Source organism: Etheostoma cragini, chromosome 16, assembly GCF_013103735.1.
Source record: "Etheostoma cragini isolate CJK2018 chromosome 16, CSU_Ecrag_1.0, whole genome shotgun sequence".
Taxonomy (NCBI): Eukaryota; Metazoa; Chordata; class Actinopteri; order Perciformes; family Percidae; genus Etheostoma; species Etheostoma cragini.
In genome coordinates, this window is record NC_048422.1 from 17,150,520 (window position 1) to 17,178,042 (window position 27,523).

Consider the following 27,523-nt stretch of genomic DNA (forward strand, 5'->3'; position numbering starts at 1 on the left):
CAGAGCGTTTGATAAATTGCAATTTGGTCTTAAATGATGTTTTAATGGCTGCTGATGCTGGAGACTGTTCAGTCTTGGTTTTCTTGGACACTAACACCGCATTTAATACTGTTGACCACCATATTCTAATCCATAGCCAAATGTAGGTCTGCTGTGTCCCCACATTAAATGGAAATGCTTACACATGCTTTTACGTAATAGATCTTTCTTATACCCTTTACAGACTGGCCTAAATGCTGCTGCTAGGCTTTTATAACGATCCAACAGATGGTCACATATTACACCTTGTTGAATCTCTCTGCACTGGCTTCTTGTTACTTTTAGGGTTAACGTTAGGTAGCATGTATTTTAAAACTTGGGTATTTATTTTGTACATTTTATGTGGTGTTTTATCTTTGATTTATTTCTTTGAATGTGGATCACTTTGTGACTGGTGTTTGTGAGATGGGCTATATAAATAAACTTGCTACCATAGTGATTTTTACTCACTCTACCTACGTATGAACAAATATTGTAAACCATGTTGTGACCATCAGAACGCAGTGACCTTATAAAACAGTGTGTACCCTCTCTCCTCACTTGTTCCTCTTACTAGGAACTGTAAACATAGCAAGGTCTCCCACATGTCATCTTTATCTGTCTCCCCCTACCCTCCCATGTTCTGTTCCCAAGTCACTCTCTTAATTATGCATTGATGTGTTGTGTGTGTGTGTGTGTGTGTGTGTGTGTGTGCGCGTGTGTGTGTGTGTGTGTGTGTGTGAGAGAGAGAGGAATAGTTTATCTTTACTTAAACTGTTGATATGACAGGAACACAAATCCTTTAAAATAAAAAGCACATCCATATTTGAGAGGATATGGATGTACTTCATGGACGTAACCATGACCATGATGTTAGCACAGAACAGAATGTAATGTCTCAGTCTATTATTTTTTCAAAGATTCTTTTCTTCAGCTGAAGACATGAAAGGGGAGAGAGAGGGGGAATTAAATGCAGAAAAGGGCGGCAGGTCAGAGTCGAACCCGGGCCCGCTCCATTGAGGAGTAAACCTCTACAGTATATATATGGGCGCCTGCGCTACCAACTGAGCTATCCGGGTACCTGGTTTGTGTATTGCTGTCAAAATAGCAAAAGGTATATTTGGCTTGGGAGCTGTCTTAACCTTAAATAGGACCTAAAACCAGTATGGAAAAATTATGTGTGGATAACTCCTGTGATTCTTAGAAACACAAGGTCTCTGTGCAGGTAGACAACATGCAGGCTGCAAATAGCAGCTGTTAGAAAATCACAAAGGTGAATGAATTTCGAAGTGCACAAGGAAAACATGTGGGAGAATACAGGAGGAGACAGAGAACTATTCCTTTAAGGGATCTTTAGGGATCTGTTTCATATCCGATCATTGTCTCCTGAACCGAACTTCCTTTTCTTACACACACACACATGCGCGCGCACACACACACACACACACACACACACACACACACACACACACACACACAAGCATTAATGTGAAATAATTCCTGGAAAGGGGTGACTGTGGAATATCTATCTTCAAGTTAAATTATGTGAAGAAAAAACTGAAGAAAAAAAAGAATTGTATTCAGTATAATGATGGTCAGTGGTGGAGGAAGTATTCAAATCCTTTACTAAAAATAATGATAACATTTTAAGTAAGATAAAATACCAAGAGTAAAAGTACTGGCTGTTGGTTGGCTGTTGTCAGATATCATATTATTGGAGAATCATTACATTATTGATGCATTGATGTGTAAATAGGATGTTATTGTTGTAGCTGGTTCAGATGGAGCTACAGAGTACTACCTGTAATGAATTATGAATTAATGCTTTATTTGGACATGTAAAACAATACATAAAAACAAAATATAAATATAACATGTCCGAAAAATGATAGGAAAAAGCAGAAGCTTATTTAATCCTACCCCTTTTCCACTACTGTATAATAATCATCATGAATGGCATCATAACTAGACCTTACATCTTGAGTATTATATTCTTTATAATTTCCTATATATTTTTGTCAACCACAAAAACATACATTTTTACATATGTATATATACACCGTAGACAATAAAAATGTACATATATGTTATACAGTAAGATCAGTAGGCTATGTGTTTTGTGTGTAAAATCTTACCTGAAAAGAAGTACGATATTTTCCGCTGAATTGCAGTGGAGTAGAGGTAGGCCTATAAAGTTGCATGAAAGGGAAATAGTCAAAAAAAATTACCTTTAATTAAAATTAAATTAAATGGATTAAATTACCTTTGTACTTAATAACAATAATTGAGTAAATTCCACCCCTGCAATCAAAGTCTTCTGTAGGCCTACATGCCCTCTTCATGTGAAAAGCCGTCATGTCTGAAAAAGTGATGTGTGTTGTATGATGTCAATGATGAGTGAATAAAAAACCTGTCTCTAATATATTTTATTTAAAGAGAAAAACGATGTCATATTGTAGCATAGCATTTTGTCTGACATATTGACAAGCCTTGGTTCATATTTTCATTTATGTCTAAACGCAGCTATTTGTGAGCAGAAAGATTCCGCCCGAAGTGTGTGATTGTATTAAGGGTGGCTTGGGAAATCACCGGCCCTCCCCTTTTTTAGCTCTACTTAGAAGCAACAATGTTACGTAATATGACCATCTGCTCTTCATGAGGATTTCAAAGTACTGTGACATAGCCATGGCAAATGTGATCATTTGAACGAGGGTTGACAGACAGACAGACGTATTGCCCTTTTTACTTCAAGTCTCCCATAATAAACGAGTTCGAGTTGCGTGTGCGCAGAGGTGTGTGTGTGTGTGTTGATGTTTTGGGTGTGACAGGTTGCGTGCGTTTGGATGCTGGCGCTGGTGCAAAAGAAGGTCTAGAGAGAAGTAGAAAAGCACGAGCTGCAGTCAGAGATGAAGGACTGAGATCCAACTCACCTTTTCCTCAATAAAACATTTCAAAGCGTGCAACTGCGCTTTGCGTCTTTGACATGTGCTCTCTTAATCACTGGGCCATCTGGTGTCAGGTTTCAGGGCCAAAAGGGTGCAACCGATCAAGAGATCACGGCTATGTAGTGACATCTAGCGGCGCCCTTTGTGAACGGGTCCGAGAACGCAATCTGTGTTTATGTAGTCTAGAATTTCATTATAGAGTCTAGGCGGCAGTATAGGACCAGTGTTGATCATAAAAGTGACTAAAGAAACAAACAACATTACATTCACGTGTCTCTCGATGTGTTAGCGAGCTGTGAATGAATATAGGCCTATACCCTAAACATGGCTAAAACTAGATATAAATAAAAGAGTTTGTAAACGAATGAACCCACTGTGAATATGAACTCGTCACATACTGGATCAGTGAGTTGTAACACAGTTCTTAATCGATTTGGCACATTTACTGAAATAAACTGAACAATTGTCAAAACTCCAAGTAGCCTACACCACGTGGTAGGCTACTTTAAGCACATCACCATATGTCAACGGCAAAAGCTGATCACTTGATCAAAAGAATTAAATCATGTTTTAAATGTAAATAAATGGTTTATGAATAAATCATTGTCATCTAAACAAATGATAGTGTAGCCTACTTTGAAAATTGTGATAGGCTAGTAATATTTTCGAGTTGCTAACATTGTATAGTTGGGCAGCTGAATAGTATTGATGTCAGCCATGGCACGAACTACAGCTTACTAACAGTATAGTACCAACACCAACGAGGACACAGGTAACAGTAGTCGCAATGAAAAACGTACATATATTCGGTTTATTGGCTGAAATCATTATTTGTTTTTGTATTGTTATCATGTCATATGAAACACTATATTCACACATTAGGGATTCACATATTGGCACATGTGGTAATCGAACCCTAAATCTTGGTCACGACCCTGGTAACAACAACAATAACATCCAACACATTAATGTGTCACGATAGGTTTGTATCATTCATGTTGATGATGTTTTTGTTTTTATTGATTACACTGCTATCCAGTGAGGTATCTATGCTATTACTGCAATCTATGCATGTATAACTTTGCTTTTTAAGTCTATTGTTAATATACTTATTTTCACTGGCATATCACTTGTTTTTATTTAAAGTTATGAATGCTGATCTAAATAAAAATTAGAGTTCATGTAATTTTCTCACGGTGACTCCCGAAACTTTTGCCTCTTCATCGACCTAAATTCGTGATGCGGATCAGATTGGCTGTGTTTTTCCACAAGCCCCGCCCCTGACATGATCGCGCTCAGGACTGAATGGTAAACGCGAGAGCGAGTAACCACCTTCCTGAGACTAGTTAGCTGGAAATGGTGATGTTATATATTAAATAGAAAAAAAATCTAAAAAATCTTAACAATGGTAAACTTAGTTGCTTTACGAGACACAGCCTCACACACCCCGAAAAAAAACACAGACACACCAGCACCACGCCCTCTGCATATTTAATTGGTCGATGAGGAACTTTAGGGAATTCACGTTGCACTTGATTGGTTGATGTTGACAGCAATCACCTTGAGTCGGCACACGATTGGCTGAGCTGTTAGGAGGAAGTCAAGTGTCAAAACGTTTCGGGGGGATAAGCTTGGAGTTGACAAAAGCGATCTGTTTTAGTTAAACATTTTGGACACTGTTTTTTTTTTATTTCCAGGTTTCGTCCTGGACGGACCACGCTGGCAAGGATTACGATATCCGCCTGCGAACCGAAGCCCCGTTCCGTGCCAAGGTCTCACCGTGGATTTGACCACTACCGCACGGCACAGAGAGGAAAGTGGGACTTTATTGTCCAAAGCTAGCTAGCTTTGCCAAGCGGCTTTTTGTGTGTTTAGTGTGAAACGCAGGCTATATGGCTGCGAATTTCGAGCCGATATATGGACTTTCAGAAGATGAGGTAAGATTAAATTTCCCCAAAGCTTTGTTATGCAGACATCAGACATGAATTGGTGTCTCTCACTAGGGGGTTTAGTCCTTAACAGTAACGCTAGCTAACAAGCCCTCACCGACGTTAACATTCCATAGTGATGTTCGGGCAGCTGTCAATTTCCTGCCCTCTTATCTGCGTGGCCACTGGTTTACTAACCTTAATTTCAGTAACAAATGCACCATTTTGCTTTCAGAGTATTGCAATTACACCGTCCAGTTCGGCCGAGCAGGCTTAAAAGCCTCGCCATATCCTCTATTTGTGTTCATGGATATACGACTTGTAGCTCCAAAGTGCTATTTTGAAAATGAGACATTTTTCGGGTGGGGGGCTATGGCATGTCAAGCTAACAACTCTTTTACTTAAACACGGCTTTTTGTCAGTAATTCAAGCTGTTTGATGGTCAGCTCACCGCTACGAGTGTAAAGCGGAGTCATGCACGTCTTAAACTGTCAAATGAGGTCGATATTTCAGAATAAGAACCATATATATTATTAATTCATATTAATATTATGTTATTAAGTAAGTTTTCACCTGTAAGGAATTTGTCTTGGTTCATTTGCTGTATAGAATACACGTTGTAGTAAAGGGAAAAGCATTAAGGCAAAGTAACGTTAGAAAACTTTCAAAAGTTGCATAAAACTCCCCTCATTAATTTTACCTGATGATGGTCAAGTACCGAAACGTTGCCTTCAGTTAAATTCATTTTTCGCAAGTTAGACGGTGTGGGGGAGTTTTTTTTAGCAACTTTTGACTTACTTATACCTCTTTAGCGCACCTGTCTCACGTTATATTTGACGTAGAAGTATTTTTCTATAATATAACTTTCAAAGAATTAATAATTTGGTGGCCCCCCTGCAGTAACTCTGAGGACCCCTTGGGGACCCCGGACCCCCTGTTCAAAATCTCTAATGTGGTGTTAAGTAATTAGGGCTGCAGATGTGAGGATGATAATAATTATAATAATAATACATTTGTTTGACTGGTAAGACTTTTTTTTGGATGATTTAAAAATAATTCTTTGATGTTTATTAAAGGTTCTCAGAGGACAACAGGGGCGTGACTCTGATTGTTGAGTTTTTGATTAGTAGGCCAAACTGTCACCAGGATGCAGGCGAGTTTTTACTAGACCTTTATGCCAATTTAGTGGACATCCGTCTTGGTAGATACACTGAACATTAAACCCCCACATATCTGAAACGATATCCTAAAACCCATTACATTTTTTATTAAGATCAGACCAGGTAATGATTAACTTCATTTCACAGGTAATGAACAATCTAACTCAGCCAGGATTTGTGTTTATGCTGCTTTCTTGATGAGGTCTTTTCCCTTTCATAGCCCTGTGGTGCCCTGTCTGTCAGTCATTACGGGACGGCAAGCATGCCAGAAAAAACAAATCCACACACTGACTGCAACATAGGGGACTACAGAACGGGTCGGGTAGTTTTTGGTTAACATTCACCCTATTGCAGGCATTAAATCACATCATGTTATCTCCGCAAGTAATGTTTTTTAAGACAAATGTGTCCCTACATTCCATGAGACACCGCACTTCCTGTGTTCTATGAGCCAAACATTCAGAAATGTTGGATTGATCTGGGCTCCCGTCCCCACTTCCTCCTTTGTTCCATTCTCTAGCACTTGTCATGTAGAAAATTCTGCCAAAATTTGTTGAAAGACTTTATGTAAAGATCATTCCCTCAAATCAGAAATACAACCAAGACAGTGATTTTTATTTTTTAAACGACCCCATTTCAAGTTGCGGTCAAGTAGAGAAGAGAGTGTGAAGCTGTAAACCAGACATGGTGTGTGGTGGTTTAACTCAACGTATAGGCTAGTTTCTTCTACAAGAGGTGCTGTGGGAATTAGATGCATACGCACATAAATAAACTAAAAGAACATCATGTTTTTCTTTGCAAAAATTCCAGTCAATTTTTTGAAATGTTGGTGTCGTTCAGGAATGAAAGCTTTTCAGGTAAAACTCATTAGGTTTCTATGTCAGCGTTATTGACATTGAAAAATGCAGCATGGAATGTTTTGAAGTGGCTTGATTTTGAGGTTACGAGATCTTTTTTTTTTTTTTTTTCTCTACATGAATTTGACTTAATGTTTTCCTCTATTTCTTCTACAGCATGAAACGCGAGTGCTGCGGGTTAAAGTCATTGCCGGAATTGATCTGGCGAAGAAAGACATCATTGGAGCCAGGTGAGCATCACTGGACTCTCTTTTTCTGAAGATTCTGTGTCCTCAGAGGTTTCTTACAATAATCCGGTGCACTGCCTCTGACATGGCACGTCTTTTGCCCAAGCTAGACTTATACTCTAATATGTTGGCTGGTGTTTGGCTCTCTAAATATGTATTGCCAATTTTGCCACGGTTTTCTAACACACACCCTTTTTTTCATGAGAATAGCCAAACATAAGTGTAGGACATGTGTAAATTCGTTTTGCTATAGCATCTTGTCCTTTGATTTAGATGGACTCCTTTAGTCTGTCCTTTCAACATTGGACAGCACAGTGTAATGCACTTTGACTACACTTCCTTTCCTTATAAAGACCTTGAACTCCAAGTGTTAATCAATGATTACCCACCTGCCTCTCCCATCCTAGTCGTAACCACCTCCATTACCTTTTCCCCCCAGATAAAAGTGGTTGACTAATAACTATACATTCCACATACTTTCTCACATGAACAGATGTTAAAATTAAATGTCTGTCGGTATTTTAAACAGTACAATCTTTTCATTTTGCTGTCAGACCTCCTCTCTCCTCGTGTGATTCTGGGATGAAGTGTGACCCACAGTTGTCACAACTTTCATGCGGCATTACATAATATCCCTCTGTGGAGTTTATATTTGAAGTCTGTGTTTAGTTATGTTTTTGCATAGCTAAGCGCTGTGACTTCACTTCTCTGAATTTGTGATACCTACTGTACTTCTTTCTGTACTTGCGGTGCTAGAACACTGATCAATTAACCGTACACGGAGCCTGACCATTAAGCACTGCTAAATCAGTAATAATGTTATGCTTGTGCTCTTACTCAGGGGCTTAACTTACCAACCATCCTATCTGCTGCAGATTTGTTTTACCTTCAGGAAGTCATAGGCTGCCACGTGAGCTTTCCTTGCCAGGTTCCCACACTGGTATTGATGTCATACAAAAGCCTATAAATCAATTCATAAGAATGTACAAGAATATAAATATTTGAAATTCCTTTTAATATTGTCAAAAAATTAAGAATTTATCCTGGGATCCACATATAATTCAGGAGTCTGCAGTCTGCAGGATCCCTTAGAAGCAAATTGGCAGACAGTTGAACTGATATTCCTGTTTGAGAATTAGCTCTTTGGCTTACAAACGTCCACTCACCTACCTGAATAAGCAAAAACAGTGCATGTAGCAGTTCGCCAGTAATGCCATCCCGGGCTGTCTAACTAAAGATCACTTGCTGTCATTCTTTAACTGCATGCTCATCAGTAACTTCTGCTGGTAAACAGCAAGCACGAAAACATCTAACCCCTGTTTTCCGTTCCAAAACACCGCAACCCCCGCCAGCAATCACTGCCATTCAGGTCAATGTTTTATATTCCACCACCTGCGTCACGGCGCATCCCAGAAGCGTGCTTGAAGTGGCTCTCCGCTCCGTTAAAGACACGTCCCAGCCGTCTATTTTCATGCAAGTCGCAGGCTTTCGGACAGCCGGGCAGGAAGTGAAACAGGAGAGCATCCAGTCAGGTTACGAAAATACATCTCCAATATCGTATAGGTTTCCTCTACAACACAACGGACTGCGAGAGATTCATCTTGGAGGTCGAAAAACATCATGGACATCCCTAATCCTTTTTTTTTTTTTAACGCTAGTAAAGAGAAGGCATGGAGTTTAGTTGCGGGTGGGCGCTTAGAGTGGAAGTTAGATAGATACTACTAGCTTAATAAACACGTGATTGTTCTTTTATGTACTCATAGAGACTAGAGATGTACCGATACCAGCATATGTATTGCCTCCGATACGGCCTAAAACGGTGGTATCGGTATCGGGAAGTGCTGGAGTTTATACACTGTTACGATACCACATAAGAAAATCTACGTTAAAGTAGTTTATTTATGTATTTATTCCGTTATAACTGAAAACTGGCGGAGAAAAGAAAATTCTGTGCCATTCATTGTTTGTTCAAGTGTCACAAAGAGTTTAACCTGAGCCAGACCAACAACAAACATAGAAATGATATCACATCCATACACGGATAACAGTATACAGTTGTTAAAACTTAATAAAATATATAAAGTAACACACTGATATTCGGATCCGTACTTGGTCGTCGTATTGGCCGTTTTGGCCAATACGCAAGTTTAGGTATCAGAATTGGTATCGGGGAGCAAAAAAATGGTATAGGACCATCTCTAGTAGAGACAATAAAAACTGAGTTGGGCAGGCAAGACATTTTCTCATACAATCAGAACTATTTACATAGTTATGTAACAAAAAAAACTTTAAACTGCATTTTTTCATTATTTGGTTATCTGGCCAAAATTACAATATGACTAGTGTAAGCCCTATTTAAATTTCAACACTGTCCCTACTGTTGTTTCCAGTAATGCACTGTATCTGAGCTATGAGAGAGAGCGGACGCTGTTGGAGAACGAGCCCGGCATGTTTGGCCCTTTTGTGAGTGCATGTGTTAGCATACTGATGCCGTTCTGGCAGGACAGCTCAGCCTGGCTCAGGAGAAATCCGAACTGTAATGAAGAAACACTAAATGAGGTCTGAGTTTGTGGCTAGCTACCACAGGAGACAGTGCTGACTTGGCGGTCTGTCACCTCATAAGATGCTCAAACAGTGCTGGCTTGTTCTTTTCTTCTTTTTGCTCCAAAACTGTTCCTGTTGCTGATAGCTTGTATTCTGTAATACTGTACATCAGCTACTTTGATCTATTGTGTTCTGCTCTGTTATTTCGGACTAAGTGAAACACTCCTGGGTTTTGATTTTGTTCAAGTGAGGTGTTGATAGGAACTTGAGGAACTCGCATGCTGTCAAATAAGAAGTGGACCAAGCTACCATGTGGACCGAGCTAGCATTTCAATCCAGCGACCCGTCTTGACATGAAGAAGCCTGTCTCCCTCAGCAGGATTTTTGTTGATTGAGGGAAGGAGACAAGAAGGAGTCTCAGTGCAGTCGAAATACAGTAGGCCCATTGTTTTAGATTAGTCACAGCACATCACAGACCTACACAAAACGCACAATTAAAGGCTGTGGGGTTTCTGGAGACGTTAATTAAACATCAAGCAACAACGATTTTGCTTTGGGTACATTTGCATGTGATTTTGTTTCTTATATTTCCCATGTTTTCCTTCCCTTTTCCTTTGGCCCCCTCTCAGCAACTTCCTCAGACAGGCCAGGTCTAATTTTGGATAAATCTATACTGGTATAAGATTGCTGCTGGTATCAAGGCTGGATAGCAAAAAAATCCCACTGGAAACTGATTATGGCAAATAAGATTTAAAACACATTCATAGATGGTTTGAAATGTGATTTTTCAAAATTGTGTGTGTGTAGCCTAGCGACCACAATCAAGTTAATTTATCGCAAAGGAAATGCCAAATCAGATCTCTATTCTTCATGTCGCCTGCAGCTTACTTTTTGACTTCCACTACATTTAGTGTTTCCACACTATACAGTGGATGTGTGTCCTCAAATAACGAAATAACTGGAATAACTACGCACATAACGCAATGGATGGTGTACACATTGATAGTTATTTCAGGACACCCAGCAGACAAGGGGAAAGGGGAAGGGAAATGGAAACTTTGACACCTGAATTAGATGATCGATAATTAAACGATTAGGTGAGAAAACTGATCAGCAACTCTGGATCACTGAATAATCATTAGAGTATTTTTTTTCTTTTTCTTATTTTGATACAGATGTTCCGATGAAGACCAAACTATTAACATACACTTGAAAATGTAATTGACAGATACATGAGTAAATAAAATAATCATTAGTTGCAGCCTTACATTGAGGTCAGGTATTGTATTGGTTTCTGAATATGGATGTTGTGTTTAGATCGCAGAAGGGCTGAGCCAGGTTAAAAAGCATGACTTACCTTGGAGTTTCCGTTCCGCTTAGCTCCACTGAAGTCCAATCTACCCTCAACAGTCATCTTCCTTTCCGTGTCTATTCAGAGCTTTTTTTTCTGTTGCCTACTATGAAATGGTTATAAAAGGCAAGTACAATACAGAATCATGTGTATAACCTTCAGCCACCATGTGGTTTGTGTTGACAGTGCCACCTCTCCACATACTACATGCTTTATGTAATAAACAAAAGATAATATACACAAAAATAAATTACATTGGTATGGACAACAGGAATACATATAAGTGTGTAAAATATTTAGCAAAGAAGTAGCAAATCCCATTTGTAAAAGTGATTTTGCTGCCCAGCTTTGGTTTTAATGTAAAAGGTTTTAAACAGGAATGTGCAGTTAGAAGTGAAGTTACTGATTTAAAACGGCTACCACACACAGCCTTGTGAGAAGTTTTCCTTCTCAGGGAGGTTTTTGGAAAGGTAACAACCTGACACTGTACCTCGTGTTGCCTGTTGGGACTCGAGTAATTGGTGTGCCTGTTGAATAGTGCAGCTTTGCTTCTCTATCCAGAACTCACTGGAGATTGTCTACCCTGTCAGCACCTTCAGATAAACCAATTGGCTATTTTGTTTTAAATAGCACAGTCACATACTCTGCTTACTATTTGCACTGCTCACCTCAAAATCGTTTGCAGTTTCTATTTTTAGCACTCTGCTTTGTCAATTAGACATTAGGGCCTTATCTCACAATACCCAAATGCAAGCAGTTTTTATCTGCTGGGTTGTTGGTGGCCGACTCAGGTTTCAGGTCTGTAAACAAGCTGTGTGTCTGAGCGTAGGTAGCCTAGCAATATGGGCTCTGCCACCTCTGTCCACAATTGTTGATTTTAAATTGGAAATGCAAAAAACTAAGTACTCTAGGTTGTACAAACTGTGTGTTTTTTCCCTTTTGATAACCTAAAAGTCTGTGTTAGCGAAGAGTATTAAAAACTGCTCAAACTAAAGTATTGTCAGATTTTTACTTTTTAGATGGATATTGGCCAATTTAACACATCATTTTGTTCATAATATTTTGGCTTACTTTAAGCGGGGAAAAAAAGATTTTAGAAAGATATTTGAAAAATAATGTTTTGTACTGAACTGTACCGTATGCACTGTATGTATATATCTTGTCAGCAATGCTATCTGTACATTTTTTGAATTATTATGTATGAAATACTCATGACGGTGGGAGCTGGTTTGTACCTGTGAATTTTCTCAAGCTGTTACAAAGTGAGAACTGTGAAAGGCTCAAGATCCCTTTCTTTGCCACTCAATTTGTCTTTATTCTTCTTTTGTTTCTGCAGTGATCCTTACGTCAAACTTTCCCTCTACGTTGCGGATGAAAACAAAGAGCTTGCCTTAGTCCAAACAAAAACCATTAAAAAGGTAAGTCATAAGGTACAGTGGGGCTCAAAAGTTTGGGCATCCCAGGTAAACAAAATTGTATTGATGTGCATAAAGAAGCCAAGAAAAGATGGAAAAAATCTCCAAAAGACATATAATGACAGGTTAGACATTTATATACGTCACAAAAATTTAGATTTTTTTCCACCCCATCATTTATACTTTTAAAATAAAAAAAACACAAAAAAAAACAGCTTGGAAACGCTTCTTGTAGCCAGCCAAGAGTCTTTCAATTCTTATTTGAGGTATCTTCGACCATTCTTCCTTTCAAAAGTCTTCTAGTTCTTTGAGATTTTTGGGCTGTCTGTCACGCACTGCTCTTTTAAGATCCATCCATAGGATAGATCTTATCCATTGGATAAGGATAGATCTTATCCATTGGATAAGGATAGATCTTATCCATTGGATAAGGATAGATCTATACATAGGATAAATCTTAAAATAGGATAGATCATAAAAGTTTCAATTATGCTGAGGTCAGGAGAGTGTGAAGGCCATTGCAAAACCTTCAGTTTATGCCTCTTGATGTAATCCACTGTGGATTTTGAGGTGTGTTTGGAATCCATTTGAAGAAACCATCCTCTTTAACTTCAGCGTTTTCACATGGCATCAAGTTAGCATCCAAAATTTGCTGAAATTTTAATGAATCCATTTTTCCTTCTACACGTGAAATGTTCCCTGTGCCACTGGCTGCAATACATTTTCCGTTTTCTGGACAACTGCTTAGAAGAACCCACTGTGCTGAATGTTGGGGTAAGGTCAAATGAGTCTGGGCATTTAAAACCTTAAGATTGACATCACCTGATCTTCCCAGACGATGATTGAGAACAATCCACGACGCTGTCACGTCTCAGCATTCCAAAGGGGGCGGTGCATGCCATAAACTCTGAAGGGTGCCAAAACCTTTGCAGATGCCATTTTTTTGTTTTGTGTTATTTTGAAAGTTTACATGATGAAAATAAAATCGAACTCTTTGTGACATATTATACCAATGTCTAATCTGTCATTTGATGCCTTTTAGAGATTTTTCCATCTTTTCTTGGCTTCTTTATGCACATTAATACAATTTTTTACCTGGGGTATCCAAACATTCAAGCCCCACTGTGTGAAGAAGTGACTTTGATACATACATCTGAAACATACTGCTGACCTAATGAACTATTATGTGTTTTCACCGTACCAGATTGGCCACACCTGCCGCTGTAATCTCCTCCCACCCACCTGTACCACGTATAAATCCCACAGCAACTCAAATGTGGCTTTTATTCACTTCCCTTTTTGAATCACAGATTTGAGATCACCCTATCCTTTTAATCCCATCCTCAACACTATCACCACCTTTCCTTTAAATCAAGACAATCATATCATCTCATGAGATGGAAACCACAGGAAGGCACCAGAAGGCAGTGCTTCCTTTTCTGCTCAGAAGAGAGACATTGGGCAAGCTCTTTTCTCCAAGTGGCCTATTTTTTTTCACTGCAGGGGGAGCTATTACTTGCTATTAATGTAAGCTCCATTCAGAGGGTATTTAAATTATAAAGGGCTGTGGTTTTAAACCAGATGTTCATTGCTAACGTTTTAGAATGCTTTGGGCTACATAGTTTAAAATGAAGTCTGTAGAGCTCTGTGTTACATGTTGTTCACAAGTAATGCCAAACATATAATGCATGTTATTCTGCAATACATCTTACATAAGAATTGGGGGAAACCTCAAGGGAGCTGGTTGCTTCCAACACAGAAAATTAGCCTGACTGAGCTTCTTGTATCATTTGTAAATTTCTCTTTTCTTGCTAGTTTAGGTGAGCTATATGTAGCTTCCAGCCAACCCTCTGCTGGAGTTGGGCAGCTTAGGCCTCCATGCAGGCAGACATATGCTGCCACTGGCCATGGTTGCCTTGCTGGATATAAATAGCTGGCAATGCACTGCTATGTGGAGCAGAAAATGAAGCATCACTGCTCACCCTCTTTCATAGGCTCTATGTGTCTTTAAGTGGGACACCTTTTGATGGCATCTTTGTTGTTGAGTTGAGTATGGCTTGTGGCAGGACAGCATGAACAATGATAACAAATCCCTGACAAAGACTAACATCAGTAAAAAGAAGCAACCCTGATCCTATAACACATACATTGATATTTTGCATACATTTCTAGAAATTTTCATTATTTCATCAAGAAGATTGTGACGGATTTTGGGGTTAGTTATTATTATTATTATTATTATTTTTTTTAGGGCAGCGAGTTCATTTGTCTCAGCAGTTGTTTTAACTAAGATGCTATTTCATCGCTGCCGTAAAATGTAAAGGGTTTATTAATCAGAGTGACTTGTGAAACTAAGTCTTCATTGACATTCTGGTGTTTAAGTCATTTCAATCACTGAAAGAATTTTAATGAGATGTGTCACATAGTTCTCAGTCCAATAAAATATGAAATGTGTGAGGCAGAAGGTGAGAGTCTGTGTCTCCACACACTGAGCTCATCCATCCAGAAAATGGATGAAAGTCCACATTGCTGTTAATTTTGGGACCTATGCCAACCTCTGGGACATGTTGTTGGCAACAAATCTCCTCTAACAACGTAAAAGGATCATTGCCAAGATTGAGCCTAATTTCTCACTATGGTTCTGAGTTTGATACATCTCTTCTGTTTTCTGTGTGAACGAATGACCGTATTTACTATGCTTTAATACAACATTATTTATTATCAATCTAACCACGTCTATACTTTGTGTTTCAGACCCTCAATCCCAAATGGAACGAGGAATTTTACTTCAGAGTGAGTTCAGATTTAGAACTCTTTGTGTGTTTTATTATGTGCCAGATTCCTTGTCTTCCTGCTACGATCTGTTATTTCACTTGTTTACTCTAGAGTTGCAGTGTCAGAGTTGTAAATCTTTGGATGCAGTTTGACTGAGACCAGAGTCTCAACTCCTCCACCACCATAATCAAACAGACCATATTACACTTAGAAGCTTAGCTACATGCGTATGTTTACTCCTCCACTGGTTTTGTATAAAAGAATTATAGCTCTGCCCTGTGTTATGAAGATTCAAAGATGACTACCTTCTAGCTACAGTAGTCGTGAATTATTGTTACACAAAAACAAGTAGGCAATTGCCTACAAAGTGTTTGTATGCATGTACATCTACATTGGTTTTGCATGCCACATAACCACTGGATGACTGCTGTGTAATTGCCACTGTTATTTGGTTGTCAACACAGGTGTGTCCGCAGAATCACCGGCTACTCTTTGAGGTGTTTGATGAAAACAGATTGGTAAGATTCACACTTCATAACCTGTTATCCGTTACTACCTCTGCATATATATTGCATTTACATTATATATATATATATATATATATATATATATATATATATATATATATATATATATATATATATATATATATTTTTGCTTTCAGCAGCAGTTGATTTATCTGCGAACCTAACGTCCCTTTTCATTTATTTCATGCAGTTTGTTTCCACTATAAGCTAAGTAGACATTGAACCATTTAAATAACATCTCATCTTAACATAGCATCTTTCCAGTAGTACTTTACTTTTATGGTTTTGTCTCAATTATGCCAAAAAACAACCATGTGCCGCCAAATAAATGGGGATTATTGCAGAACTAAAATTAGTTTTTGCTGTCATTGTCTTTCCAGAATCGGCTTTCATTTCACCCGAGGGATCATTAACAGCCTGGTATTGACTTTATCTGCACCCCTGTGTTTTCACAGTTTTCTTCTTGTGAACTCTCTGACACATTGCCAGATTTGATGTCACAGAATTTCAGCTGTAGGCTCTCAGTCAATAGAACTCAAGAAAAACAAATGCATTGCAGTACACATGGACAAAATGCGGACAGAGGATGGGCACGGCCTGTTTATCTGCTAATTTCATCTTTCTACTTTAAGGCTATAGTCCACTAATAACTCCTACATTCCTCTTATGTTAACTTTCTCAGATTTCCACCAGACGAGAACACTAGTTTTATTCACTTTTGAAATTAAGCCTGTTTGTTGTAGGTCCTCAGTTACCAGGACAACTAGATTGAATGTTTGCACAATGTCAAGAGTTGCAGCAATTCAAAACAGCCCAAGTAGGTCTTGATAATTGTTTCACTAATTCTTCAGAGGAGACAGGAGTGAGTGAAGTGCTTGTTCACATAATCAAGACATTGTTCTGTGGAAGAAGTGAAAAGGCTTCCCTCGAAAGGAGATTAGGACTGCAGTAATATTTGTTTCTTATGAATATAACTCTGGGGTCTGTGTCTTGAGTTTGATAAAATAAACAGCGGATGTAGCCCAACATAGTGCTGATGTTCTTGGCTGGATAAGGCACATTCTATCTGAGCCCTGCAGGTTCAGGAGGACCACTGCTTTTGTATGTAGAGCACTGACGTGGGAGGTTGACAGATTTGAGCTTTCAGATTTCAGCTTGTTGTCACACCACATTCTGCAGCTTTCCTGAGAACTTTGTGAAGCGACGGTACATTTTATGAGTGATTCTCATTCAGTCACTTTAACGTGCATGTTACTGATAAAATCTGCACGTACATTAGTGTGTTGTTTGCACGTTGTAGACAGAGGGCAATTGCTGTTGCTCAGCCTTCTAAGAAAAGGATCAGCTCTAACATTTCCCTCGGTACAGTGGGAACCCTCTGTTGCCACATAGAAGAGGATGACACAAGAACAGCACAGCACCAGCAGACTCAAGCCCAATCCTCTCCTTATATGTCTGAGTAGGCGCTTTTATGTCTATCTCTAGGTGCATGCCAAGGCAGCTCCCCCACCACTGGCCGTGTTTCTTTCAAGAGACTGCTTGTTCTCTTGTATCCATTAATTAGTTGTTTATTTGTCTGAAGAGAACTGTTTGACTAAACTTGTGCTATAGCATGTATGATGAAAATAAAGAAATGCTCTAGGTCCAAAAATGTCAATTAATGGAACTGCCTACAAAATATAGGAGAACGATACATTTGAGAACCACTAAAATGTAAAGATAGGCTGAATAGGCCTACAGTACAGTAGTGCTTTGTTTATAGCAGGCATGTTATGTCGTTTGGCAAGTTGGGCTTGCTGCAATTGGACCACACATTGGCATTTTGTTTCTTTTATACAGAACATTCTCCATAACATTTCACACACACATTTATTGACTGTGCCTAACACTGTAGGCAGTGTGTCATCACGAAGTGTAACTGGCTGCCAAGCCAAGAGTTCTCCTCACGCTACAGTCTTTTTGTTTGGCTGTTTCTCTGCCTCAAGTCAATAAAGCTTGACTCGTTGAAGCCCTCCCGTCTACAAGGGAAAACTTTACATATTTGCATGTTACATGTTTGTTGCTTTTCCCAATCATTTGGCTGCCAGCTAGATGTTTTTAGACTTAGACTTAGACTTCTCTTTATTGATCCTTCTGGGATGACTCCCGCGAGGAAATTGAAAGTTCCAGCATCAGTTTTAGCAAGAAAAAAGAAATAAAAAGAAATACAAAAATAGATAAAAAAGACAGTATAAAGACAACAAAATAACCATAATAACAACAATAAGAACATTTGTCAAATAAACAAGAAAAGACCATAAATTGTTATTAAAGTGTCAGTGTTTTAGTGATAAAGTGATAAAGTGACGAGGTGTGAATTTAAGTCTGTGTGTGTGTGTGTGTATGTATATATGTATGTATGTATGTAGTTGTTTAAAACCGATAGTGACGCACTGAGGGTTAAACCATTGGTTGAACTAGTCATAGAAGTGGGAACAACGTTTTGGACAATACAATTTTGAAAGGCCAAATTATCACAGGGGTGTTATCAGTTATGTTAGTGGAGGCACATGTCTTGGCCACTAACTCTGGTCTCAGGGCAAAGGAGCCTCAAACCCCTATTTTCACATGCAGATCCACTGGTGAATCACAGCAGTATAAAGAATGCTCTCATGGATGCACAGTAGGTCGTGACTATATCTCTCTGTTTTATCATGTACTGTAGCAAAATAGTTAAAATTGATGCTTAAGCACTTGCACTAAAATTGCAAGTGCTTAAGCATCATCATTGGTGTGCCTGATTTAAGCATTGCAGACTAGGATCACAGCTGACTCGTATCTTGGGCGATTTTTGGAGGCAAACGCAGTGGCATATAAAACCACCAGACAAGTGTTTGGCTGTGTATGGGAGACAGCCTAGCAGTCTCTGTTTAAAGAATACTTGGATATCTTTGTCCAGAGAGAACTATGCTATTTGCCTTATCAAAACTGTAATCTGTCAGATACATTTTTTTGCAACAACTCCCTTATGCTTCTTTTTTTCTGTTTCCAAGCTACAGGAAGTAAAGGGGCTTAATTTTTCCTTCAGATATGTTGGTGAATTTAGCAATTTATTGAGACCATTTAGTAAGGAAATCTCCTCTTCCTGTTGTGACGAGTGTACCTGTTGGAAAAAGGTTATGGATGTTTTATTGTGTGTTTGTATACAGATTTATGGGTTTGTTCCTCTTTCTTTCTGCCCTTTCTCTGGCAAGTTAATTTATACAGCACCATTCAGACACAAGGCCATTACAAGTGCTTTAAAGGGCCATAGACAAGCATTGAACAAAAAGAACAAGCAAATAAATAGTTAAAAAGAACTTATGTATCTAATTTATTTGAAACATGCAGTAAAAAATAATGTTAAAGCCCTCGTTTAAATGATCTGACAGTTTTAGCAGACCTCTGGTGTTCCGGGAGCTGGTTCTACAGGTGGGGAATCATACTAAAAAATAACTGAACGCGTTGAATGGTGTCGTAATAATATGTTACCCACCAAGAATTACATTAGCATTAGCTAGCCACTTGTCAACCAGCACCTTTTACAGTAGGAACCAAAGCACGTTTCCTCTTTGTTCCCCCTACAGGTTAGGAGCAGAACTGTTATCTTTACCTTTATTCTTATGTCTAATTACATTGAGTTAATGAACCTCAAACAATTTTGGAAACATCAATTTAAGGGACAAAAGAATCTTTGGTGTATGATCGATATTGAAATCAATCAATATCGATAAATAAGGTATCTGTTGTACAACTATGTCGCAAAGTTGGAATGACAAAGCAATGCATGTAGCAGAAAAAAAAGTTGTATTGCGTTAAAATCCAGGTTTGTATCGTATTGTGGGTCAAAAATTGTTATATGAACCGAACCCTGGGTTTGGCATATTGTTAAAGCCTTTGCTGCTACAAGAAACTACACTAGGCTTTGATACTCACATTGGCAATTTTAGGTAAAGGAGTAAAGGAATGAAGTGGGAGGTAATGTCAGAATTAAGAAGTAACTTATTTGGGTTAAAAACTACCAAACTGCGTGGACCATGGAGTGAGAGCATTATTGAGATGTGTCGACGGAAATGGGCAGAGGTTAAAAAGAGATCATGTGAGTGAAGGACGGGATGGACAGCGGTACATGGGATGTGTTTTTGTGGGCCAGTCGGCACTTGAGGGCAGCATGGGGTTAGGTGCTGAGGCCATTTGTGATCACATGACTTACAAGCAACTCACTGTCACCTCGGAAACCAGGAGCGCCGGCCACTCTTATCCAATCATGTCAGGAATGCTGGCTGTCACTCGGCTCAGGCTATTTCTGCTGTCTGTCGCTAGTGCTTAGTTGTACCAAGAGTATGGCATACAGTGATTATTCTTCTACCCCCCAAACCCTTCTTCTCTTTAGTCTCCACTCTGCCACTCCTTTAAGTGTGCAGTGTAAAGTTGTCAGCTCTTTTGCAGTGTCTGTTCAGTTTTTGTGGTGTGACTTCTTTCCTCCATACAGTTTACTGTGGAAGGAAACTTGTGGAAGACACTCAGAGGAGGAGGGGAGGGGGGGAGAGGCGGGCTGAGGGAGAGTGGAAGAAAAAAAAGGGGGATCAGTCATCGAGCCAGCCAAAGGAGAGAAGTGGGCGACACTAAGAGACAGAGGCTGGAGCCAGAGGAGAGAACCAAACAGCCAGTCGGAGAGAAAGGGAACGGGAGCTGTGGGACGGTAGGTGAAAATGGCTCAACGTCTGCGTTTGTACTTTGGCTCAGGCCGTAGTAACACAGCCCCGGAGATACTGGAAGGAGACTCTGAGGAGCATCAGGGAGCCAATGATGTGGTCACCGCGTTTCGCATGCAGCCGCCTCCAGTGTCGATGCCTTCTCAGGAGCTAGCTGCGCAGCGTGCCCCACCAAGAGCTTTGCGGCCGGAGCCTTCGCTTAAACGCAGCTCCTCGATGTTCATACCCCAGCTTGCTGCCTACGCTGAGCCTCGGCCCACCAAGAGCTCCTCCGTGCACATCTCCCTCCAGCGTTCCAATGGATCAAGTAATGGAGATTCCCGTGGTTATGCTGATGATGTCCCGCCACCCTGTTATACTCCTCCAGGACCCGCTCCTGCCTATACAGAACAACAGGACCAAACAGATTATCCACGACACCCGCCTCCTCCGTACAGTTTAGATACTTTAAACTCCCAAACTTTTCTGACGGAGCCAAACCTGCCTAAACGGAGGGTCTTTAGTATTGGCTCCAATGGTCATACCCTGTATAGCAGAAGCCAACCTGGTATCAATGTTGGTGGTATTAGTATCCAGAGGAACTCTCCTGACGGTTGTGATATTCAGCATTTCAGAATCCACCCTTATAATGGTACTGGCTGGTCCGTCCAGCAACAGAGCTTGGACCACTGCTCTGTTGTAAATGGTGGAACACAGAGACTAGTGTTTCAGCTCCAGCAAAACCAGAACCAGGATCAGAGCCAGGGCAGGCAACAGGCTGCTGCATCCCAGGAAGAATGCACAGATGTTGCCTTTGCCAGCGCCAGAGGTAGCCATGTAGTGCGTTACCCCAAAATTCATCTGGAGAGAAGCTCGTCTCGTCAAAGGCTGTTGCTGGAAAATCAACACCAGGAAACTGGGGCAGAAAGCCAAGCTGTAGAAGTGAACCAAACAGATATGGAGAGAACAGAAGCAAGAAACCAATCAAATGGCTGCACTTTCAAAATCAGTAGGGATTCTTCCAGGAGGCAGCCTCATTTCAAGATATATTTTACCCCAGGCGGAGGTGGAGATCAGGATGTGTGCCATGGCAATGATTCAACAAGGAATAATCCCAAGGTAAAGATTTTTGGAAAACTTAAGTTGAACTGAAAAGTTTTTAAAATGGAAAATTATTTTGTAAATATTGCAATGACGTTTACAAATGAGATTCGCAGGCTTATTAGTTTTTGGTGAAGGAATTAATTTGAGAGTGAATCATAAACAGTCACAACAAATAGTGAATGAGTCATCTCGCTCATATGACGTTTAGTTGAACACTTGATATCTTGTATTTACTATAGCCAGAAGAAGGGGGTGTTTAGTAGGGATAGGAGTATTTTGTGGGAATTATTTCACATGCATTTTGTTGCTCACTGAATCCAGCCCAGTTGAGGAGAGTTCCGTATGGTGCAGGAATAGGGTGGTGACATTCTGGGAAGTGAAAAGCACAGACACATTTGCTGGGCTTAATCACACACATTGGCTTTCTTTCACTTCACAACCACAGGCATTTAAGGTTTTATACACATTGGCCAATTCAGTCATGAAAGGAAACCAGGAACAGGCTTATGGATGGATTTCTCCCCATGCACTTGTTGCCTTCTGTTTCACAGAAATGTGACTCTTAAGTTTGGTAATGCCCTTAACTGCAGCTAGTGCTGGTGAGAGTTGGCGGTTTCTATCTTTAGTCTGTTTCTAGTGTGGATTTTGATTTTGAGAGTGGGCAGACGGCATGTCTTCTTTGGCTCTTGGCTGGTATGGATCTGTTTCATCGCAGCTGCTCCATGAGTGATAAGCAACTAAGATGTCATTACGGGTCACATTTTTTATTTTTTTATATTACGAAAACATAATATCAGAAAACATAATATTCACGAACATTTACAAACAACACTCTGCACATAAGAACGCGTCCAAGGGCAATGATCAAAAAGTTTAACAAGTTATGGGTAAGCTACGGTGGCAGTAGCTCAGTCCTTGGGAGTTGGGTTGGGAACCGGAGGTTCAAGTCCTCGTCGGACCAAAGTACGGAGTGTGGAATGGCGGAGAGATGCTACTTCACCTCCTGGGCACTGCCAGGTGCTCTTGAGCAAGGCACTGTACCCACCCAACTGCTCAGGGCAAGCACTGGCAGCCCACTCACTCTGACATCTCTCCATTTGTGCATGAATAGGACCTGAGCATGTGTGTGTGTTTCATGCCTGTGTGCAGTGATTACTTACAAAACAGAGTGTAAATTGTAATTCAATCAATAAACAATATCAAATTTAAATTAAATGATCAATTAAATGTTTACTGAAAGCCTTAAGTCTTCAGATGGTGCTGTCTGTTCTCCTTCCACGTGTAGCCCAAGCTTTGAGAGCAAAACGGATCTAAAGGTTGCACTTTTATAATTAGTGTGTCATATTACTGTACCCAATTTTTTAACAAGCAGCAGTTAGTTTTTTTTTTAAATCCGCCCTGGACATTTGTGGTTGTCAACCTTTTTGGCTTCTGAATCTTGAAAATGAAGCAATATCTTTTTACCACACTTTTGCCACAGGTTGCATGTATACAAGTCTTGACCAGTTAGCCAAAGATTAATCTTCACTTCTAAGATGGATTTTGGATAAACAATCTTGCATAAAAGATTGTTTGTTTTTGTGTTGGGTCCCCATTTTGTTTGCAGGTGACAAATATAACATCCTGCCAAAACTGTGACATTAGTCCACTGATTGACAAGTGGTTGCAAGGTGCCAAGATAAATCCCAATGCAACAGCAAAAGAAGTAACTGTAGTCAATGGCATTTTTAAAATAGTTAAAACAGTGGTGCAAATGTTTAATGAGTAAGGAAATAATAATCAACAAGAATCACCACAGGGTACCTTTTTTAATAGTGAACAGAAAATGATAAACTGTAATTATTTAATTATCTTCTACTATAAGATAATTGTATTCCTTTCTGTGTGCCCTGGGGCTTCTGCCAGGCTTTTGTCACAAGAATAACTGGATTGCATCGGATAAACCAGTTACTCTTGTGTTGTATACACTCATTTAGACCATAAGGACAGGTCTTTCCCTGTGTGTTGTGTGTTTGTTATATGTGTGTGTCGTCAGTTTCCATTCACAAAGAGGTCTTGCAGGTCACTGGGTTTGCTATATTTACCTGAGACAGGATTGTGGATGGATTCTGGGGGGGGGGGGGACGACTCTTTTTATTTTTGTCCAATATGAGAGGGGTTCAAATGCTATTGTTCTGAAGGGCTTTTCTCTGTTAGCTCTGATACAATGCATGGCATTGTAATTCAGTTGTGTCAGCACGGAGACTGTTGAGTAGGTGAGACCTTTTCACACTCCAGTGCCAGCCTGGACCCTTTCCAGGTTTCTGTATATCATTAGCTCTCTGTCTGTTACCACCTCCTCATGAATATCTTCATGGCAGTTCTGCTAGAAGTTAGCATTGCCAATTCTTATCACTTGATTTCATTTACTGTCTTAAAGAATCTGTTTACCCAAATTACAAACTGTAGATAATGGGATCTGTGAAATATTGGATGCTGCTCATCAATGTTTTAAATTTGTCAATGCTAGGATCAACACTGATGAAATTGCGTTCAACTCTATTGAACTGGGGTTGCGGCAGAACAACTAGAAGTATTTGAGAAAGGTTTTGGGTTAACTGACCTGTTGGGGTTTCATTCTCAAACTTTTTTTGAGCTCATTTTACAGTCCTTCACATGCCTCTTACACTCCTTATCCCTCCTCCTTCTGATGGTCGTTAGTGGCACCCTCCCTCTCCGAGTGTAACATGGCCCAGGGAGGCAGCTGCAGGCTCAACTATGACCCTTTGATGACTCTGCAATTATATCCCTCTGTGTACACGTACCCACAGCTTAAAATGCTTATAATTGTGAAGGACAGAAAAAAAAAACACCCATGGGACACTGCCATGGCTACTGACTATCTCATAGGTTACAAGCTACAGTGTGGCTATGTTTATAGGGTCAAGCATGTTAGCAAGTGAGATTTCCGGGTGAAGATTAAATGCTCATAGTGACTCAGTGCTTGGCTGGTCATAGAAATTGCCATAGCATTAATTGTAACTCACAACTGTATTTATAAAGCATTTTTGAAAACAAAGTTGTTGTTTTTTTGACAAATTCACATCAGGTCTACACATGTGAAAGACTGTATATGATACTATCAGACTTGCGCTGCCTTTGCGCTCTCGTAGTTTGGGTCAAGCTTATGATGAGAGAGAGAGAGAGAGAGAGAGAGAGCTCACAAGTGTCTGTTTACATTCCCGTACATAAATAACTGTTTTTATGTGACCCATTTGTAAACTTTCGTCTTTGAATTTACTTTTTCCTGCTCATGATCAGAAGAAACCAGTGTGATTGCCGCATACATTCTCATACTAGCTTCAGTCTTTCTTGTTTTTACTAGATTACCTAATATTTGACATGGCAAAACTACATTTGATGAAATTCAAGTAGGGGTGTCGCGATCCTCCAAATCCACTATTCCCTTTGATTTTGGATTTTAACGATCAATTTATCAGTCATGTCATGCCACAATAAGAGCCACTAGATAGCAGAGGGTAGTTTACCACAACAGTTTGAGTCTGCGTTTACAAAGTACAATTGAATGCCCCATGAGTTTAACAAAGGGCCCCTGAATGTCCTGTCATAGCCCACTCTACCCTTGGTTTGTTTGTTTGTTTAACTCACTGGACGGCACTGTCTGGTCACACTAGTGACTTCATGGAAGTGGGAGGATTTCCCAGTTGTCTTGTTTCCCCAGCAGCTGCAGGCTACCGGTAAACAATGTAATGCTGTGTCTTTACCTGCATGCTACCCGCTGGTAAGCTACGCTGTGTTTGTTGATGTTTTTTTTTGTTTTTGTTTTTTTATCTTCAGTGCACAAGTAGGCAAGGTGAAGAAAAAAAACAAGAAAAAAAAACACTCGCTGAATTGCTGATCCTGCTTTTGATTCAGTAATCAAAATCACTAACTCATTTTGATCTATTAAAAATAAAATATCGTGACACCCCTAGATTTAAGGAAGGACTTAAGACATGGCGTTGAACCTTTTTTTTTTTTTTTCACATACAGTTTTGTTTCAAAGTTGATGTTTTTTTTGCCAACTTATTTAAAAAGGGACCCCATATATGAAATGCCATTGTCAAATTAAGTTGATACACAGCATTTCCCACACAAAATTCAATTGGAAATTGTTTCTATAACTCCATATTTAACTTTTATGCAGCTGTGAAGCAGCTTTTACAGATGCCAGACCATTAAAAATGTCTTTAGTTGTATTAAAGCATGTGCAGCACAGCAGACTCCCAGGTTGCTCCTAAATCTCCGACAACCCACGGGTGGACCATAACTCAAACTGGAAAACACTGGACTAAAAGTGTCACACATTGTTTCAACTTAGCCTTTCCTGTCCAACCAGTGTCAACAAACAAATATCATTGTTAGTTAATGCCTGTTGTCTAAATCAGTTGTGTCCCACACACAGGCTACTTCCAAGAATGGCATTTTCCATCTCACACAGGTAATCATTGGTCCTACTCGGAGCTGTGCAGCTCGGCCATCGTCAATCCCCCCCCCCCCCCCCCCCCCCACCTTTTCCTCTCAGTCCGCATTCATTACAACAAAATGGTGAACAAATCTACAGGCTTCTTAAATCTGAAACCGAAATTCCTCCCCGGTCCTCCCCTGTTGTCACATCTATCCTTCTATCTATCTGTCTGGCTGACTTGGCTTCAATCTGGTGGCGGTGGGTGTTGTTTTTCCTTGCTGGGTTCAGGGGTTCTTCTCCTAGGAAATGATACTGAAGGCCTGTCCATAAATCAAACCTTAGTCTGAGCCTTCTGCAATGGACACTTGTGGAAATCTTATTGGTAGAGAAGATTTAAAAAAGTTATTACTAGGCAACTCCTTAAGTTACCTAATAAGCCCCAACAAACTAGCCCAAATATTATCATTGAAGTTATAAATGCTCTAACTTATCATTGCCCTTCCATTTGAGATTTTCAGATCAATACAGGTGTTCATAAAAAAAGGCTAAAGGTTATTTTTGGACAGGTCTGTCCACAAAATAAAAATCTTTGTCTCTTTTCATTTTGTCTGTGACAAATAAAAACAAAAGGGTGCTGGACATTCTGGTGCATTACGTAATTTACCTCAACATTGTGTTTTTTCCCCCTCTCTTTCCCCTCCTGGAAATGTTGGTTTTCCCTAGACACAGTGAAAAAGCTGTTAACTTTTAAAATGAAGCTGCTGAAGGTGACCCTCTCGTTTTCTTTCCTAGACCAGAGATGATTTCCTGGGACAGGTGGATGTTCCTCTTAGTCATTTGGCGGTGAGTTGTGTGTGTGTGTGTGTGGAGGGGGGGGGGTGCCCTGGCTAACTGTGTTTTGAATACTCAGCTTTTTCTTATCTTCAATTTTGCTCCATCTGATTAACCTCTGTGAAGGTTGTACAAAAGGTTTTCGTTTGTGTGTGTCTTTCTTGAGTGTGAGAAATGGAAAGCGGGCGGTTTAGAATATAAACAGAGGTACCTATCCTGAGGGCGGGCTAACTTCAGGGCAAATAGAAAAAGCTACTGGTCAGATTTACACACTTGAATGTACTTGATTGGATACTGTGGACTGTAGAAAGGTAAAAGCTTTTAAAATCAGTAACCTGCTGAGTTTTTACAGTTCAGGTTTTATGTAAGTGAACAGGACCTGAAACTAGAAAATAGACCTGCAAGTTATTCTCACCTCTTCTTCTCACCTGTGTTGTTAGACTGATTGAGGCTCTCTGGAGTTCTGTAAAAGTTTATCAGTAAAAGGTTTTAATTAATGTCCTGATTAACTCCCATAGGTCCAGGAAAAGTAGCAGATAAAAGCCTCAGCTGAGTTATGATGAGATGGAGTCAGTCAACGTGCGAATATTTGGTCCTGATACAGCTAATGCTGCAAATCTTATTTTAGCCATTAAACAAATAAACTGTGCACAATTAAGCTGCTGCATTGCATGTGTTGAGT

At 39.8% G+C, this 27,523-nt stretch overlaps 1 protein-coding gene across 15 annotated transcripts in view; it reads left to right on the forward strand.

Moving 5' to 3' along the window:
- The first annotated feature begins 4,564 nt into the window (after window positions 1–4,564).
- Window positions 4,565–27,523, forward strand: part of nedd4l (NEDD4 like E3 ubiquitin protein ligase) — a 44,929-nt gene continuing 21,970 nt past the window's right edge. For 4 of the 15 annotated variants that reach the window (XM_034895460.1, XM_034895462.1, XM_034895465.1 and 1 more), the window contains exons 1-2: window positions 20,328–21,578; window positions 26,803–26,853. In XM_034895460.1, coding sequence (XP_034751351.1) covers window positions 20,478–21,578; window positions 26,803–26,853 — 1,152 coding nt within the window. In that variant the 5' untranslated portion in view covers window positions 20,328–20,477. Of the gene's footprint in view, window positions 4,901–7,064; window positions 7,139–12,366; window positions 12,449–15,199; window positions 15,239–15,684; window positions 15,739–20,325; window positions 21,579–26,007; window positions 26,044–26,802; window positions 26,854–27,523 lie in introns of those variants that run through there. The other 11 variants (XM_034895471.1, XM_034895473.1, XM_034895472.1 and 8 more) reach the window with 7 other exon arrangements.